The 17,531-nt window shown below is 41.9% G+C and overlaps 4 protein-coding genes across 11 annotated transcripts; 2 read left to right on the forward strand and 2 right to left on the reverse strand.

Annotated features, from left to right (window-relative positions):
- Positions 1 to 98: 98 nt before the first annotated feature.
- On the reverse strand, positions 99 to 4,623 carry LOC129580809 (kinesin-like protein KIF20A). Of its 4 annotated transcripts, none has more exons than XM_055471490.1 (12): positions 4,480 to 4,623; positions 3,784 to 4,285; positions 3,365 to 3,623; positions 2,994 to 3,260; positions 2,701 to 2,934; positions 2,466 to 2,637; positions 2,240 to 2,395; positions 1,988 to 2,159; positions 1,790 to 1,873; positions 1,095 to 1,643; positions 502 to 853; positions 99 to 387 (listed from the first exon to the last, which is right to left on the reverse strand). In XM_055471490.1, the coding sequence occupies exons 2-12, from the start codon at positions 4,168 to 4,170 to the stop codon at positions 380 to 382; spliced, it is 2,640 nt and encodes an 879-aa protein (XP_055327465.1). In that variant the 5' UTR covers positions 4,171 to 4,285; positions 4,480 to 4,623; the 3' UTR covers positions 99 to 379. The 4 variants fall into 4 exon arrangements, with proteins under 4 accessions (XP_055327465.1, XP_055327463.1, XP_055327464.1 ...); XM_055471488.1 differs by having other exon boundaries at positions 4,392 to 4,623; XM_055471489.1 differs by lacking the exon at positions 4,480 to 4,623 and adding an exon at positions 4,387 to 4,477.
- Positions 4,624 to 4,688: 65 nt separating this feature from the next.
- LOC129580811 (replication protein A 70 kDa DNA-binding subunit-like) lies at positions 4,689 to 8,928 on the forward strand. Its single transcript, XM_055471491.1, has 14 exons — positions 4,689 to 5,010; positions 5,249 to 5,296; positions 5,390 to 5,456; positions 5,525 to 5,630; positions 5,697 to 5,845; positions 5,936 to 6,067; positions 6,128 to 6,320; positions 6,393 to 6,564; positions 6,655 to 6,844; positions 6,951 to 7,090; positions 7,309 to 7,534; positions 7,662 to 7,909; positions 7,996 to 8,190; positions 8,431 to 8,928. The coding sequence occupies exons 1-14, from the start codon at positions 4,963 to 4,965 to the stop codon at positions 8,533 to 8,535; spliced, it is 2,019 nt and encodes a 672-aa protein (XP_055327466.1). The 5' UTR covers positions 4,689 to 4,962; the 3' UTR covers positions 8,536 to 8,928.
- On the reverse strand, positions 8,796 to 11,095 carry LOC129580813 (density-regulated protein homolog). The gene is made up of 7 exons (XM_055471495.1): positions 10,971 to 11,095; positions 10,713 to 10,880; positions 10,614 to 10,633; positions 10,385 to 10,514; positions 9,626 to 9,793; positions 9,284 to 9,423; positions 8,796 to 9,058 (listed from the first exon to the last, which is right to left on the reverse strand). The coding sequence occupies exons 2-7, from the start codon at positions 10,801 to 10,803 to the stop codon at positions 9,014 to 9,016; spliced, it is 594 nt and encodes a 197-aa protein (XP_055327470.1). The 5' UTR covers positions 10,804 to 10,880; positions 10,971 to 11,095; the 3' UTR covers positions 8,796 to 9,013.
- A 133-nt stretch (positions 11,096 to 11,228) lies between these two features.
- On the forward strand, positions 11,229 to 17,451 carry LOC129580877 (acetylcholinesterase-like). Of its 5 annotated transcripts, none has more exons than XM_055471609.1 (10): positions 11,229 to 11,445; positions 12,008 to 12,603; positions 13,123 to 13,275; positions 13,500 to 13,830; positions 15,031 to 15,233; positions 15,305 to 15,485; positions 15,694 to 15,890; positions 16,037 to 16,172; positions 16,402 to 16,810; positions 17,087 to 17,451. In XM_055471609.1, the coding sequence occupies exons 2-10, from the start codon at positions 12,238 to 12,240 to the stop codon at positions 17,202 to 17,204; spliced, it is 2,094 nt and encodes a 697-aa protein (XP_055327584.1). In that variant the 5' UTR covers positions 11,229 to 11,445; positions 12,008 to 12,237; the 3' UTR covers positions 17,205 to 17,451. The 5 variants fall into 5 exon arrangements, with proteins under 5 accessions (XP_055327584.1, XP_055327581.1, XP_055327583.1 ...); XM_055471606.1 differs by lacking the exon at positions 11,229 to 11,445 and adding an exon at positions 11,452 to 11,781 and having other exon boundaries at positions 11,990 to 12,603; XM_055471608.1 differs by lacking the exon at positions 11,229 to 11,445 and adding an exon at positions 11,452 to 11,781.
- Positions 17,452 to 17,531: the final 80 nt, after the last annotated feature.

The following is a 17,531-nucleotide window of genomic DNA, read 5'->3' on the forward strand; positions in this document are numbered from 1 at the left end:
TAAGTTTCTTGCTATCGGATTTAGCCGGCTACGTTCACACTGCACAGTGCTTACAAGTTGGGTTGTCACTTAATTCCAAAATAATGGTGCATGTAAGGTCATCATTTCGACTTTTTATTAAAATTAACCGCGGAAATGCCTCAACGGAGAGATATAGCGTACAAATTCACATATCTAGAATGCCATACAAAACTGATAAACAAACCTGTATTTGTTTATCTACCCAAACTGTATAATTACAAAACATAATAACCGAAAAAATGAAAATCAGCCAAGTTTCAATTACCAGTAACGTTTGTACATATAATGGTCCAAAACATGTCCGCAAATTTTTCTGTTGCCTATCCGCGTGAGCTTTTTCATCCAGATGGTGTAGAATTTAAGAAGCTAGAAAACGAATTTGTATCAAGGATTCAGTAGCCACTTATTTCAGGAAGTGCTTTTACTGGACAACAGATGCACTGCATGAGTTTATAATTACAAAAATAAGCTTAAACCCACCTTTTTCGCCCTCTAATTCTTCAATACGCTCTTTGAGAGCAGTAATCTCTTCATTAAGCGCATCAATTTCCGCACTTTTCTCGTTACTCTCAAAACGCAACAACGATGGGTCTCCACGCATCATATACTGGCGTTCCAACTGCTCTTTTTGCATGGCCAGCTGTTTGTTAAGATCATCCTCAAATTCTTTTTCCATCTTCTTAATTTTATCACGGTGTTCTTTAGCTTGCTTTTCAATCTGCTTCTCAAAATGACCGCACAATTCGTTACGCAATAACATTTCACCGTAGGCATTGCGTCCCTTAATTGTTTTCAGCTGTTTCTGCAGTTCTGCGAGAAGAAACAGCAACGCCTGCAAGAAAAATTCCGCCATTTCAGCGTTTCGTTTAGCGCATAAAGACCACAAAATATTATATTCTAAATACAGTTGAAATTACAAATATACAAGGCTTCTTATTCCGAATTAACTTCTTGACTCGGTAAAAGTTAAAATGAGATAAGTAAACACCATCACCATAAGTCCGATGCGGAAATATGTGGGATGAAACTTAATCATTCAAAAACGCATAACTGTAGTTCGGGTTCGCACTTACTCTGGTGCGGCTGTCTTTCTCGTTCATGAATTTTTCGTACGGACAGTGGCCTTCCCAGTAATCATCCGGTATATCGAAAGTGCCTGACATTGCCGTGCCAAGAGTGAGATCGGCGACATTATCCTCATCTTCAATTATTTCGGAGGTGCTGCTTTCTGCCTCGCTGTCCGTCGGAATGGAAAACAGTCCTGATTCATTTTCTGATATGTCCGAGCTTTCAGAGGTTGTGTCCACTTGTGGCACATCCTCGCCTGATGCTTCAATGTTCCAGGTACGGTTCATCGTTCCATTGCGTTTCTTAATGATCGTTTTACTGCCTGTTGAACCCTTTCTGGCAGCCGGCTTTTTCACCACGGTAGCGTTTGGATCGGTTTGAGGCTCGAGGGCTTTACTCAATACAACGGTGGTATTACCGATCTGTGGACGACGTGGCTGCTTTTTTACCGTATTCAGCAAGCTTTCTTCTTCCGAATCCGCCTCTTCTTCTTCTTCTTCATCTTCTTCGATGTAATCGTCAATAGCTTCGCGCACTTTGACGCTAACAACATTCTACGGAAAACAGTCGGCAAATTCAAAAATTACGCACAAACGAACATTTTCTTGTTTAAACCAGCTTCTGTTTTCGCCATATATGTACGATACAGGAATCAAACGACTGTCGTATATGTACTACAATAAGAAACAATCCCACATACTTGTTGAATCACTGTCGTATCTATTCCGTCGAGATCGGGAACTTGTAACAGGATGCTTTCACGGCGCGTCATGGGGATCATGATCTGCAAATCATTACAGAAGTACAAAGTTTACTGTTTACCCAATGATGAGCGATGTTGAATCAAATGTGTTCATCCAATAATGGCAACCAATCCTCGAAACAAAGTTTATCTTACGCGTAAAGCGGATGAGCCAAATCTGATGGCCTGCACGGTCTCGTCAAAATCCGACACACACTGACTGATATTAACTATCATGGACGCGGAACCTTTTCCCGAAAAGAAACTGCGGAACAAGCGGGTGAGTTTGCAGTTTCGATACGGCACAAGATCCTTCTTGCGGCCTTTCCTGAAATCACAGAAGATTAAACAAATATACTCTCATTCGGCTTGCGTTAGTTATGCATACAATGATCTCCGGTGGCTTACTTTTTTTCTGGTTGCACCGTTACTTTTCGCAAGGCCTCAATACATTCCTTCAGATGATGCAGATCCTTATTGATATTCTGAGATTCTTTTAGGCGTGTTCCGATATTTTCGGTGCGGTTAGCACGTTCCGTGCCAGCTAGATCACAAAATGCCAACCTAAGAAGCAACAGGTAAGACAACATCAAGGCCGATTTTCTTTTGGGCTTTTTGTGAACAACATCCTCACTGCGTAACCGAGGCCTCCTTTCCCTTGCTTTTGATTAATTTAATGGTGAACACCGAATGACTGCGGCTGGAATACTCGTTAAGTTTCGTTTGGGCAACATGCAAATTCTTTCGTCCCAGACCCAGAATATGATAGGCCTCCGAAGCGGAGAACACTGGAACTTCCACGACCCCTGTAAGAAAATTAGGGAATCACATCGCCTCACGTTTTCCGATAGCATACACCTTCCAGTTACCTTTAGGATAACAAGTGTTCCCTTCGTCGCACAATTTCAATGTACCACTCCGCAGCACTCGTCCCGATTTGTGTCCACTTCCGCTTTCCAGCAGGTCGTACATAACATCTTCGTAAATTTCAACGTAAGACACCCAAGCATAATACTGAGCATCCGGGTCAATGCAGTCGCGGTCTTCACGGACATCTTCCTCCGCTTGCGAAACTGGCCGAAAGTCGAAAAATCCATGTGAGTCTACAACCGACATCAAGCAGGTAAAAACCTGATTTTTTTGGGAACACCAAATTGTTTACCCAGTGAAAGGCCATCACTGGCAGGCGCAGGCATCTGCTGCAACGCTGTGACAACAGGTGTCTCGGCGACTTTGGGAAACTTTGGAATTTTCAGGTTTAAGAGTGAATCACGACGGGCCAAAAAATCATCTTCCGATGCTTTTTCCAGGACTTGAATATCTTCGTATTTATTCGGCTTTAAAGTGGCCCGCCTGGTGACGTTATTTCCCAGGGCGCTGAAAATGCGCTCCAACGCACGGGGCAAAATCCCCTGGTTGCTTCTTGGACCTACGAAAATTACTACTATCAAACGCAATCTTGGAAAATCAATCTAACATCGCGCACTAAACAAACGTAAAAATACAAAACTTAAGCTAAAACTTATTCCTCACCTAACAAAGTATAAGTCTTTCCTGAATTGGTCACTCCATAAGTAAATATAAGCTGCGATGTTCCACACAGAAACTGCTGGATGGGCTTCCGCATCGTCATTTCGAACACGTCCTTTTGCGTCATATCATCGGCCAGAACTCGAGTGAACTCATAACAGACCTTCCCATTCTGCGAATTGGCTAAACGTCGGTACTGGTACGAAGACACTGGCGGGTTGAGCGCAATGCCGCGGCTTTTGGGCAGCAAGGCGAAGCAGTTCTGGCACAAAAACGGCTCATCAACCACTTTTCAGAATTTCTTTCACCAATAACTGGTACTGTGGTACACTTAAAAACCAATACAAGAGTAAAATATTCATATTACATTATCCAGTCAAAACACCGTTATACAGATACGTACACGATGCACATACTAGTACCTTATTTTCTCCACCCTTTATTTCATGCGGCAGGAATGGACGCACTCGCAGGAATATCTCCATGTTCTCCGACTGTTGCGCACTAGCGACGCCATGTCGGGATTTTGTGCTACGCAAAGAGATATCCTCCACGATCGTCTCTTCAGCGGAGAACAATTCACGGAGATTTTTCTTTGAGTATGTCGTACTAATGGCGGTTGGCGTTTGCGCTGCACCGTTTGGCCCGGGCGCAGACGGCGTTGCCACATTCTCCTTCTCTTCAAGTTGTTGAGTACTGTGACCGCTGATTCCCCCTCCCGCCGAAGCTGATAAGGAAGCCAAACTGGGAATTTTCTTTCCGGTGGTTTTCTTGGCTCGGGTCGCAGACGCTGCTTTCGTTTTCGGCATGCCTTCGCTGTTAATAAATGCGCTTGGGGAAAAAATAAATGCTAACGGGCAGCTAACCCGATCAACTACAAGGCTTCAAATACAGGTGTTCATAAGCCTCTTTCACGGGATGTTCCTAACCAAAGAGAAAATCATATCAGGCATAAAGAATAAATTAGAATATTTATGTCCCAGAGTCCCACTGATAAAAACCAAATATTAAATTGATTAACATACGTAACCTAAAGCCAGAATGATGAGGAAGATGGCAGCTGAGATAAGTTCCTGCAAGTTCGTTGGCTTGACAGTTCCTTGATGTGCGTTTCTTACCCTATTCGTACGGGTATAAAGGCACTCCACCAAGGGCACAGTACGCACCATGCGCAAATACCTTGCACCAATGCAACTACCACAGAGTACACTTTGAATCTTTGCTATGTAAGTGACTAAGGTGGCGCACCGGCGCACTAGCGCGCGCGGAGGGAATGACTAATCAATCGAGAACATGTTGAAGCGAAGACAGAAATCGCGGGCAAATGGAAGAATATGCTATATGCTTTCAAAACAAACGGAAAGCTTTGATCACTTGGAGCTTCTTCGAAAATTCTGTGAACGATTTTGGTATTTTTGGAATTTTTTTGCTTTATTATCGCCAGTTTCATATCTTTTAAGAAGTTACTGAGGTGATCACCAGCGTTTGCGGTTTCTGAATTTTGAGCCTTTCAGGAATTGTTGGGCGCAATTTGCAGGCTGCAGTCACAACATCTGGTTTGTTCGATTTTTTCTCTTTGGCTCGAGAAATTTATACAAACCATGGCATTTGCGACGGGCGAACCGGAGCTGAGTGAAGGCTGTATTCGGGTAAGCTTAGATTATATCGGAAGACTGAATGGTTTTTACTTTCTCATCTGTCGGAAACGGAGACAAAAATGAAAATCGTCCAAGCACTCAGAACTGCTAATAATTTACCTCACGGCTAACCATCAGTTATTTATATGAAAATGAAAACTTACCGTGTAGTGATAGAAACTCTTACTTCCGGCTGGTTGATTCGCTGAAACGATTCGTATCTTCTTATGCTGTTTTTCGATTTCTGTAGGCAATTCTCAACAGTGTTGACATCAAGGAACCTCGAGTGCAGCTACTGGTACGTACTACGTAATTAATTGGTAATAATTGAACATTTCACTGTTTTTTTGTAAAATCTCCTTCAATGCAATCAATGGTATGCGCTCTTTAGGAAGCCCGTAACATCAACCAGAATCGTTATCGCCTTTTGATCAACGACAAACGGAATACGTACTCCTGTAAGGAAGTCATACGTGTAGTTCGTGGGAAGTTGCAGTTAGTTGGCAATTAATTAGAAAACTTGTAGTCGCCATGTTGGCCACCCAACTGAATCACCTCGTGGACAACAACACCTTGACACCATATTCTGTCATCATTATGAAGAAATACGTCGTGAATAACCAGCAAAATAAGTCAGTTTCTTGCAGTTTTTGGGGAGAAGGGTTAATTTTCGAATTGTATTAATCTGGCATTTGTAGGAACCTTATTATCCTGTTGGAAGTACAAGTTGCCGTTCCAGGCGATCAAGTTGGCAGAAAACTCGGCTCTCCTGTTTCCTTGGGGGACAATGGGATGCCAACTGGAGCACCCAATGCAAACCCTAGCGCTCATGCAGGCAGTCCAGCTGGTGCGATTTTTCTCACTCATTTTTGAGTTTATAAACTAGGTTTACGTGAATTGTGAGATTGTAGTTATCGTGTTGATTTTGGATTTGTAGTCGCGCCGGCTGCATTACGTCCCCCTGTTCCACAACAGGGATTCCCGAATCGAGCAACTTTCAACAGCTCTTCATTCCAAAGCCCTTCAAAACAGCCTGCTCAGTTTCCAGGGGGACCAGTTGCCAAACGTCGTATGTAGAGCAGTGTTCGATGCACTCTATAGGCTTCGAATAATCATATTGCTTTTCCAGCAAATCTGGGCTCGCCATCCATGGGGAATAACAGTTTTGGTGCGCGAAACGTCCCAGTGGCGGCAACGTATAATTCGGGAGGATCTTTCCAAGCACAGCAACCGACAATGCCACCAACGGGATCCGCATCGCTCTCGCAAAACGATACCCAGAATATCCACCCGATTTCGGCCCTTAATCCCTACAACAGCGTGTAAGTAATGCATTTTCTTAATATCTGGTGTTGTTTAGAAACTACTGTTGCTCAAGTTTGGTATGGTTTTAGCTGGGTTATCAGAGCTAAAGTGATGAGTAAAGATTCCATTCGGTTTTGGAACAAGCCCAATTCTCAGGGCAAAGTGTTCAGTGTTCTGGTAACCGACGGGGAAAGCGAAATAAAAATATCTGGATTCAATAATGAAGTCGATCGGTTTTACGACGTGTTTGAAGTGGGCAAGGTGCGGTCATTCAATCCGTTTTCGTCTAATCTGTGCATCCTACTCACTGCTTGATTTTAATACTTACTGTACTGTTTGCATTCCTAACAGACTTATTATATCAAAAATGGATTGGTTAAAAACGCCGATCCGAAATTCAGCCGGGGCCGTATGTATGACCTCAATCTTAAACCGGAAAGTATTGTTGAAGAGTGTCTGGAGGATGCGGGACCTGTTAAAATCCGCTATAACTTCGTGCCATTTTATTCTTTGCTAACAATCAGCGGAGATTCCAACATCGGTTTGTATTGTGTTATTTCATTATATGTTGTTACGCGAATGGTCCGAATACGCAGGTATTAACGCACGACGTGTTGGATCATGTTCCGTTTTCTAATATGTTGCAGATGTTATCGGAGTTTGTTCATCGGCTGGAGAACTCTTTCAAGGAAAGAGTCGCCAGAGTGGACGGGATTTTACAAAACGCGATTTGGATATCGTAGATGACACCAGTACTAGCGTGCGTGTCACATTATGGGGGTCTCAGGTGAGGACCAATTGCCGATATGTTGTTGGGATATATATGTAAGCGCCATCTCATTAATTGGAAACCACATAGAAGTATAGCCTTCCCATACTGCGTATGAGCTGTTCAGCTCCTAATCGGTTGTGTAGTTCACCGGTTGGCTAGATCAGTTAATTCAGTTCTTTCGTTTGAACATGGTGAACAGTCTACAGTAGTTCCGATGCTTCTCTTTCACATAGGCGGAAAAGTACGATAAGGACGTAGTGCTAAATAAGGTGTTGGCCATACACGGCTGCCGGTTGGCGGAATTCAACGGCACTCGGAGCTTGTCTACCTCGTTCGACGCTATAGTGGAAGTGGATCCCGACATTCCAGAAGGCCACAAACTGCGTGGGTGGTACGATAGCGGTGGCTGCAATGTCGCTACGCAAGCACTCATGGGCGCAGGAATGTCCGGGAATTTCGGTATGTAGTATGTACACACAGCTTTCTATTTCGCTAAATGTGACATAATGTTCTCATTTTTAATTAAAATAGCATAGCCTATTGTATTATCAGAAGTGTTTACCGGTATTTGTATGGCTGCTTCCAGGATCAGGATCCACACCGTTCAAGTGCTTCTGGCAGATAGAAGCCGAAGGGTTGGGTAACGGGGATAAAGCGGATTTTTTCATGATACGTGCTGTTATTATGAAGGCATTTGCACGTGACAACACCTTGTACCGAGCCTGCATCAACAGCGGCTGCAATAAGAAGGTTACGGACCAGGGTAACGGGACGTTCCGTTGCGAAAAGTGCAACACCGAAAACGATAGTTTTGTCTGGCGGTTGATGTTAACAGTAAGGATATTTGGTTTTCTGTTTAATAGCTATTGTGATAACTGATTTTGTTCATATCAACATACTTTTCAGTTTTCACTTTTCAGGTTGAAGTGTCGGATTGTACTGGTGGTGCCTATGCTACGCTGTTTCAAGAAAATGCCGAGAAAGTTCTGCAGCAGGACGCTCAAGCACTCGGCGAAATGAAAACCCAGGACGCCACGGTGTTCGAAAAGGCCATTAATAACTGCCAGTTTCTAGCTTTCATGTTCAAGATGAAGGTGAAAATGGAAAACTACAACGTAAGTTTTGCTGTAAATTTGTTATTGCTGTAGTTTGGTACTTCCATGTACTCTTTGGTTTTGTACTTCCACCTGTTTCTCAGTGTTTTTGTTCATCTAACCGTTAGAAATATGGCTGTTAAAGTTTTCCTTACTATTGGTGATTGACTGTGTTTTGACAGTTTTTTGCACCCAAACTATGTAAACAGCCAAAGAATATGTTTTTATACCAGTGCCGACCTGCCACTTTTGTGATTGCAGGACGAATGGCGGCGAAAGTACACCGTTATCACGGCTGAGCCATTAAACTTTGTAGCCGAAACAAAACGGCTAAGCGAAGCGCTGGCCCATATGGGAATCGCATGAATTTTGATGGATGTCTGGCGTGTTCCTTTCCAGTATACTGTGCCCATTTCAGTACATAGCACAGTTAAACTGAGTTAAGTGTGCCTTTGTTAGATTTTGAATTTTCAGTGCGCTTTGTTTATTACCGTCTGATCTTCCAAAAACGTAAATGGAGTACATCTTTCTGCGTTTATTCTTTTTCTTTTCCATTATATATCTTGTTAGAAACTTGCAACTGTTCTTGTATAGCCGGAGAGAAGCGAATTATTCGTTGTGCCAAAAAATTTCAGAATGCGCATTTATTACCCAGTGCATTGACTGCATTCACAATTTTGTTTTTGATTTCCCAGACAGTTCCAGTATGTTTAATACATGCCGCATGCAATGACTTATCTAAATTAAAGGACGCAAAAATACATACTCTAATGAAATATTACGAATAAAACTGGCAACTGAAAAAAAGGTCAGCTCGAAGAAATACGGTAGCGGAAAACCGCACTCATCGTTTTTGCTCTCCCAAATCCTCGATCAGATCTTCATCAATCTGCAACAACAGTATAATTATAATATTAAAACTACATGTGCTCTTTAGTCTGTAGTTGTACATTTCGACTCACTACTTTCCAGTAATTAAATTGCTGACACTTCAAATAAAACGAAGCCAATACAACTTACAAGAACAACAGAGGTACGATCTAACTAACGTTCTTCTGCCCGTTCGTTAGCTGTGCAAAGCCTATCACAGACTAAGAGTAAAGAACAGTTATACCTCCGACCACTTTTCTGGAATTAAGTCCAATAAATCATCCTTAACATCGCCCTGGATAACAATTTCATCCTCTCCTGTAACCGAGGAACCACAGGCAAATTTCTGTCCAAAAAATTTTGCTGCAAGTTTCAGATCGATCCCTAAAAAGGCAAAAACAGCACTAATGGTGAGAGAATCTGGCAGGAAATTCGTAACTCGCTTCTTTGTTAAACCGCTTTTCAGTTAGAACAGTTACTCAAATGTTTACATTGCATACTGGTCAGTTAAAGTATGTATGAATACTTTTACCATCAGTGCTCTAAAAAAACTGAAATATAAAAGACGCGTGCAATTTACTTGTACCATGAGTTCCCAGGCCTGTAATGAGAGTAACGTATTTCTTTTTTCCTCGCGAAGCAATGGATAATTTTATCAAGCCAGGCTTCTTTTTCTCTTCGGCTGCAGGGAGTTTTATGCGCGCTTTGCCACCTCGAGTTTGCCGCTTCTTAGCTTCTTCTTCCTTTCCGTCACCTAAGAGGAACACTAACGTTTTCGAAAGGCAAAAAATTGATTCAGGTTGCATGAAGTACGAAGTATCCTTTATCTTTAGTTACACACTCTTCTTGCTTAACACTTGACACGGAAACTGTTTAAACTGTACTAGTACTCGTACAGTCGTACCATGGTCGTACCGACGCACATAAGCCGCCCGGGAAGGGGATATAAATAAGTACTTAAGCATCGAAAATTTAGCGTTAACGCCATGCCAATCCAATTTTACAATAATAATAACGAAATTCGAATCGGATTAAACATGTTTAGCAATTTAGCATATTAAGTACTTACTGTCACACTGTATCAGAACGACTATAAAAGCTTAGCATCCATTTTTTGGGAGTTAAGTTTTTATATTCCCTGAATCTCTGTAATAATTTTTTTCAATTTTTTTGGACACAAAAATATTTGGAAAAAAATTTACAAATCAATTCTACGTATTTTTCAACGTTGCAAACGCTTAGCTTGATGCACCAAAAGTTTAAATGTGAAATTCCAACGAAAAACTGGTTTCTCAGCCATCCGTTTCTTATTCTTTAGATCGAATATGGAACAGTGAATACCCACCGTCTTCGTCTGCAGTCGAAGTTGTTGCAGGTTCTTCCGCCGCGCCCACATTCAGCTGTTTGAATTGACCGGGAAGATTCTGCTTTAACCATTCTTTGCACTTTTCTGGCTCCGGGGAATAATCACAATACTAGCAACGACGACAAAGATCAAAATTTAATATGCGGATCTACCACTAATAAATGTACGCCTGTAAGTTGAACGAGATGTAATAAGTAAAGTCAGAGACCTCGACTGGCAACGAGCACACTGCAAATAAAACGTAAATGTTAAGTTAAGGAAGAATCTGCAGAAATTCATTTCAAAACCTTCATGCATAACCAATTACCTCCGCAGTAGTCCACAACAATAGGGTACTTCGTTTCGGGATTCGGAAGGACTGGATTAGGAAATTCTTGAACAGCTGTATCACCCGACATGTTTGCCAACCTGATGCAACCTGAGTCCGTTTATACGTATTCTGGCTCTCGGTCGATATATTCGATATTCCCAATGCCTAAATTATAAAGGTTCACAAATACAGTAAGCTGTAAAAACAAAAAATTTTCACATATAGATTTGTTAAGAGAAACTGCCTCAGAAACACCTGAATGAACGAAACCAGCAAAGCGAAGCGAAGTAAAAATCCAAATATTCCAAAATACGAAAACGGATACTGTACGTCCTATCGAACTGTGTGCGACAGGACTTTGATGGCTGCCGCATCCGGGGGGTTGCCGTTGAATCATAGCTCTCTCAGTCTCTGACTCTGTCTCCCTTCTACCTATTTCGAAATGCCTGTCTGACCAACGATGACCAACTGCCAGAACTCCCAGTCAAACGCTGCCGCCAGTTTAGTGGCGCACAGTATTTATTACTTTATTAAAACATAATATTAGCAATTTTTTTGTTTTAACAATTCTTTATTTTTGTGTAGTTGACAGTTACTGTTGACTGATCTTGAAACTATTGCATATCCATGATGCTGGCTAGAGGTTTGGGGCCTTTTCACTTTACTGATAAGGACGTGAGTCATTCTAAACACTTCATGCTGCATGCAAACACGGTGGAGAAACGGATAAGTAAGGCTTGCGGAGTCAGGGTATTCTGGTACTACTTTTAGGACCAGCAACAAATGCGTGTAGTTTCTGTATTCATGCGTGGAAACTGGGGATAGCACTAGCAGCAGCTCTGAGTGTAGTGTTCAGTGTAATAATCGTAAGTGAAAAGCCAGATTCACTAATAACCTTCACTTGCGAAGATTTGCCAGTTGGTGCTGTTGAGTGGTTGATGTGGATTGTTCGCTACCCTTCCATTTTACATCCTTTGGCTTATTGATTCCATTTCCGGCTACTCTAATTTGAAGCTGTTGCTATACTGTTCTCTGGGTTGTGACGGATTGTCGTGTTGGTACGCAAGTAAGGGTAACCGACAATGGACAATTTGTAATTAAGGTTTGGTTGTTTAAGCTTTAATTTTAAAATTTGTAGTGCAGTTGTTGAATGGCATGCATCCAGTAGATGGTACATAGATTACTGTAATATTGATGCTGTTTCACAAATCGGTATCGCAATATTTTCGTTAAACTATTCACTAGTTGTCTTTTCTTTCCCTTTTTTTCGTTAGATTTTTGTTAATTCGAAGGCTACCGAACATGACAACGACTGATTTCGGCGGACCAAAGTTTGACATCGTTGCATCGGTTTATCGCACTCTTCGCTGCAGTTAACCGTCAATGTTATATCGTAACTCATCAGAGTCTGCTGTGAAATTTTGATGCACGGCACGTCATTGAAGCGTGGAATTTGGAATTTTTGGCCACTGCTGATTTTTGCCCGTGAACACTGCCACATCTTTCTTCGACAGTTAACACTATGGACGCTGATTATTGGTTGTTTTTGTTAGTAATTGTTTTCGCCAGTTTAACCGACGCACAGTTCGGCTTTGCGGATCCGCAGAGTATCGGCGTGCGCTATCCTTATCCCGGTCCCAACTTATACCAACCGAATAATCCCTTCTTCAAACCGCAGTTTGAGTCGGACGACGTGTTTGTCACGGTGGAGACGACGAAGGGAAAAGTGACGGGGCGCGTGGTGCGGCTGTATGACGGTCCGGGTCGGGAATGGGACAAGCGGCATCTGGCCTTCAGCAACCAGGCGCCTTATATGCCCTGGCTCAATGTGACCGTCTTCCTGGGTATTCCCTATGCCGAACCACCGCTCAGAGATCTCAGATTCATGGTAATGTGTTTATGACGTACTATTTTTGGAGCAATTGTTTACTGCTTTTACTGTTTAAGCTTTGTACGAACGAAATTAAATCAGCAAAACTTTTTTTTGTACTCGTAACCGGAGTAGCCTAATAAGGCATTGCCAGGTTTTATCCAGTGTCTATAATTTTATCAATGCTAGTTCGGTGCTTATTTTTGACTACGTAGAGACTAGAATGAGGCTTTAGGCATTACACAATTTAACATCATCGTAAATCGTAATATAATCGTAGATTTGTGTATTTTACCCAAGTAATCCAGAACTGTATATCTATATGTAGTATTATGTACAGTCTGATGTGGCTTTTGCATTTGATAAAGTATTGGCCTTTTGCAAATTTTCAGCATGCTGTTGCAGACATTGGTTTTACTTATTATGTTTTTTAGAATTGCGCAAGATGTTGAACATGTGATGCTTATGACGCGTGTAATTTAAAAATAGGTTATTTTTACGCCGGTATTCCAAAAATAACACCGTCTACCCTTTCAGCCCCCACGTGAGAAGCCGGCTTGGCGTCCGGCTACTCTCCCCGCCATTCGCTACGGCGCTGTGTGTCCGCAACCGGAGAGATTCATCGAAGTCGTAAAAAATAGGTTCAACATGAGCGAAGATTGTTTATATCTAAACGTCTTCACACCAAATGTAGGTACATCTACAGTTCTACACTGAATTTGATAACCGGTAATTTAAGTTTAAGTATTGTTTAAAACTATATTATTGATCATGATTTCCTTACCCCTTTTTGATTTGCTAGTCTTTTTTACGGAGTCTGCAGTTTGTTGAACAAACTTTAAAACTTAAAGAATGGCGTTTGTTTACTTCGTACCATAAACTGTTTGTAATATGAAGGCTGTTGGTTTTCTTAGATAACGGAATTAACATTCCCCGTAATGGTTTTCATCCACGGTGGAGGATTTTATTGGGGCGCCAGTGATATATATCCCGGTCATGTTTTATCCGCCTCACAGGGCGTCGTTGTGGTTACTTTTAATTACCGTTTGGGCGCTCTTGGCTTCCTGTCCACCGGGGATATTAATAGTCCGGGGAATTATGGTATGTTGGATCAGAGGATGGCCATCGAATGGGTGAAAAACAATATCCGCGCCTTCCGCGGTGATCCCGACCGTATAACAATATTCGGACAAAGTTCCGGAGCGGCATCTGTCGGCCTCCATACTTTATCCTTCCGTTCCAGAGGTTTGTTGCAAGTGCTAAGATGAAGGAGGAAGGAAGCGTACTTCGAAAGCGTACTTTGAACAAAGGAAGCGTACTTCTATCTATAAACGCAGTAGTAATACGAAACTAGAGAAAACCGTGGAGCAGTTTCACTAAAACAGCATAGAGCAACTGGCAGCATATTAAATGGCTCTAAGGCATGTTTATAAATTCTGGTTTGCACGTTTTGACACGACGACTACTTCGAGATTTTTTTTTTGCTTTTGGTGGACACCGGAGTTCACAATCCTGACTCATTGCACTATATTGACCTTTTCGCATTACCTTTCATTTCGTATTTACTTTTACCCTTTCCCGGCACCACCTTTCGCTCCGTCCACCACGTCCCTCCCAAACAGGTTTTTACGGTATCTTATGACGCGGCGTGGCGAAATGATCTGTATACGCTGACAAAAAAACCGTTTGTGAGATTACCATCCGGCTGGGAAATTATGGCTGTAAGAAAATTCCAGGAAGTTTTCATGCAATCGAGTGCACCAAAAGTCTCATTATCGACCTTCTCCTTGAAAACATTCAGCACAACGTTTTCGTAAAAACGCAAATATGCAGTTCTGCGAAAGTTTTTTTTGACGCCGTTCCAGGTTTCCATCAGGTTTTTGAAATGTAAAATTAATGATAAATTTTTTGGAATTCATTTTGAAATTGAAATGCCAACATTCCCGTTCTGTGTCAAAAAATTCTATTTGCTTATCATGTGTAATTCTATGTAAAACTTGGAGAAGATCCGTCCACAATAAGGCTTTTGCTGCACTCGAGTCCTGACTGCGTTTGCATGTTTTCGGAAGAGTTAAACTCTCTGTATTCACGCGAGGCCTGCTTTGCGCGACAGAGAGAGCGTACACCTAGTTAATAGCCTGGTTTTTCGTCCACGAAGGCGCTTTTAGGCTTTTGCTCATTATAGTTAATTTGGCAGGCCTTACAGTTAGTGGCGTAGAAAGTTCTTTTCATGGTTCTTTGCTGAAAAATCGAAACATCCCCTTTTATACTCGTATATCGCCAATTGCCAAACTGTTGCAGCATGATATGACCTTTATATCAACAAAGTCGTGCGAAATCTTGTTATTTACTAAAAAAGTATTAAAATGTATTTTTATTCGTATTTGTATTGATTTTGTAGTTCAGTTAAGTACTTTGCTCGATGAACAAGCTGGGATGTTTTAGGCCTTTTTCGATCTGCGATTGCTCAGAGCGGGTCAGAGCTGGCACCCTGGTCCGTAATTAAGCACTGGGAGCACGCTTGGAATAACAGTCGAAAATTTGGTGAACATGTCAATTGTCCGACTTATTCATCTGATCGATTGGTTAACTGTCTGCGATATAGTCGCTCAGAAGTGGATTTGGCTCGTGCGGTAGAAAATTTTCAGGTAAGCATAACTACTATTAAAAGTAAACCGTTTTTGAACTGCCGTTCTCAGCAACTGCTGCGGTATTCCAGCCCGACATTGGGCTTTTTGGATTTGCGCCGGTTGTGGATATCCCCCAGGATCGCGGTATATTAGCGCCGGATTTCCAGTTTCTTCCTAATAAACCGGAGGTTTTGCTGAGGAGCGGCGCATACGATTCACGAATGCCGTTCTTGAGCGGTGTTACCGAAGACGAAGGATATGGCTTCTTAAGTAAATAAAAATGGCATTGGTTTGGTCAATTTTGTACATTCCGAAATTTCTGGTTTTTTGTTGTTCCTATTGTGCACCAGTAACCAGTTTTGATTTCTCGTTCGTAACCAGGCCTCTGTGATAATGCGTACAACGATTATTATTAGTACGTTACAACGATTTGCCCTGTCTTCTGTGTCGCATTTTGTACAATCATCTTTTTTTGTAGAAAACAACGATATCGCTAAGACAAAGCGTGTAAACTATCTGATTACAACGGCTGACATGGATGACGCAATCCGGGACCTACTAAAGAGGGAAAACTACACGCAGAATGCAGCAGCCGTGGAGGCAGCGGTGCGATTTATGTATACACACTGGCCAGACCCGAAAAACGAAACAATGCGGAGGAAGCAATACGTTAACGTAAGAAACCAAAGGAAACTATTAATTCCAGCAGCACCGATAACTGTTACGGAAGTATTCAATGCTACATCTGTCGGATGTAAACAATGTCAACCACAATTGACGTAATTAAAAGCACGGATCTGATGCTCTTAATATGGTTGCAGTTGTTCTCGGATATCTATTATAAATCACCGGCATACAAATCCATCAACCTTCGCGCCTCCATTGGCGCCCCTGTATACCAATATGTTTTGAATTACTCGATTGAAGCCACGCGGAATATCACCGATCCGATGTTTTGTAGGTGTATTTTGAGAATTAGAATTTTAGGCACAATTTGTAGTAATCGAAAAATAATTAAACGAACCTTGTACCTAGTACTGCCTACAACGAATTTGATATTTTAAATAAATTTACTGGTATTTGCTTTATATCGATTTGAACAGGAGAAGATGTTTGCGCACTTTTCACTTTGCAACAGGTTGTGCTTACGTGTGGGCGTTAATGGTGTGAAAATTCGCTTTGATAGCTTTTGGATTTGTTCCGCACATGGAAGACTTGCATTTCGTTTTTGGATTCCCCTTCTTGAACGATCCTCGCCATGACAACTACACGCCGCCCGTCGTCCCCCCAACCCTGAGGCGCTACGACTGGAAGCAGGGAGATAGGAATATGAGCGATTTCATGATGCAGATGTGGGCTAACTTCGCCAAATATGAGAACCCCACTCCGTGGCGAGTATGCAACACCAGCTGGGAGAAATACACTCTGATGCGCGATTCCTACCTGGTACTGAATATGACCAATACCAGCTACATCTACCAGGGCTACAGGCCCTTGGAGTCGGCCTTCTGGATTGATTATCTTCCCGGGCAGTTCTTTCCCACGACGATGGCCCCGTGGCCGACGGAATCCCCCATTGAATTTGATCGACGGAGGTATAGTAATATGATACTTCCTTGCTGCCAAACATAAGGGTTGCTTTGTTATTGATTCCAGATTTATGCATTGCCATATTGATTCCCGATTTATAAGTTAACTGCGATTCAAGTTTTGTGTGGCTGGCATAGTACTTTTTACCACACTGGGAAATTTTTTGGAAATATTAGCAGATTTTTGCGCAAATAATTTGCCTGGCTTAATTTGGCTTCTATGACAAAGTTGATCAGTGGCAAAAAGGTTTGCGCTTTTACTAATCTGTCCTCAATTTCCAGGTACATGATCGCCACATATACAACGGTAGTGCTGGGAGGAATTATTTTGATAGTGCTAATTGTGGTGTGCACATTGTACATCAGGCAACGGAAGGGGCTGGACGAAATGGAGTTTTAGAAAAAAACATTGTTTAGCTGTTTGATTATTAAATTCTGTGCCTTTCTGCTTTACCAAAGAGTCTCACCGATCCCAAAGATTCGTCAATGTCACTGGGAGAGTCCAGCTGAAGTTATTTTTATATATTGTTGCCGTTTTTAATATTATTCACTGTGTTGTGATTTTGTTCTTATTTGCAGTTTTTCGGTTTTTTAGTCTTTGTTTTGGTTTTATTTTGCTTTTAACGGAAATATTGTTTGCACTATTACCCTCGAGTGTCCAAACCGCGATTTTTGACTGCTGTTTAGTTCACTCCCAAAACGCGCAAAACTCGCACGCAAGAAGCAC

Source organism: Paramacrobiotus metropolitanus, unplaced genomic scaffold (genome assembly GCF_019649055.1).
Source record: "Paramacrobiotus metropolitanus isolate TYO unplaced genomic scaffold, Prichtersi_v1.0 Parri_scaffold0000005, whole genome shotgun sequence".
Classification (NCBI taxonomy): domain Eukaryota; kingdom Metazoa; phylum Tardigrada; class Eutardigrada; order Parachela; family Macrobiotidae; genus Paramacrobiotus; species Paramacrobiotus metropolitanus.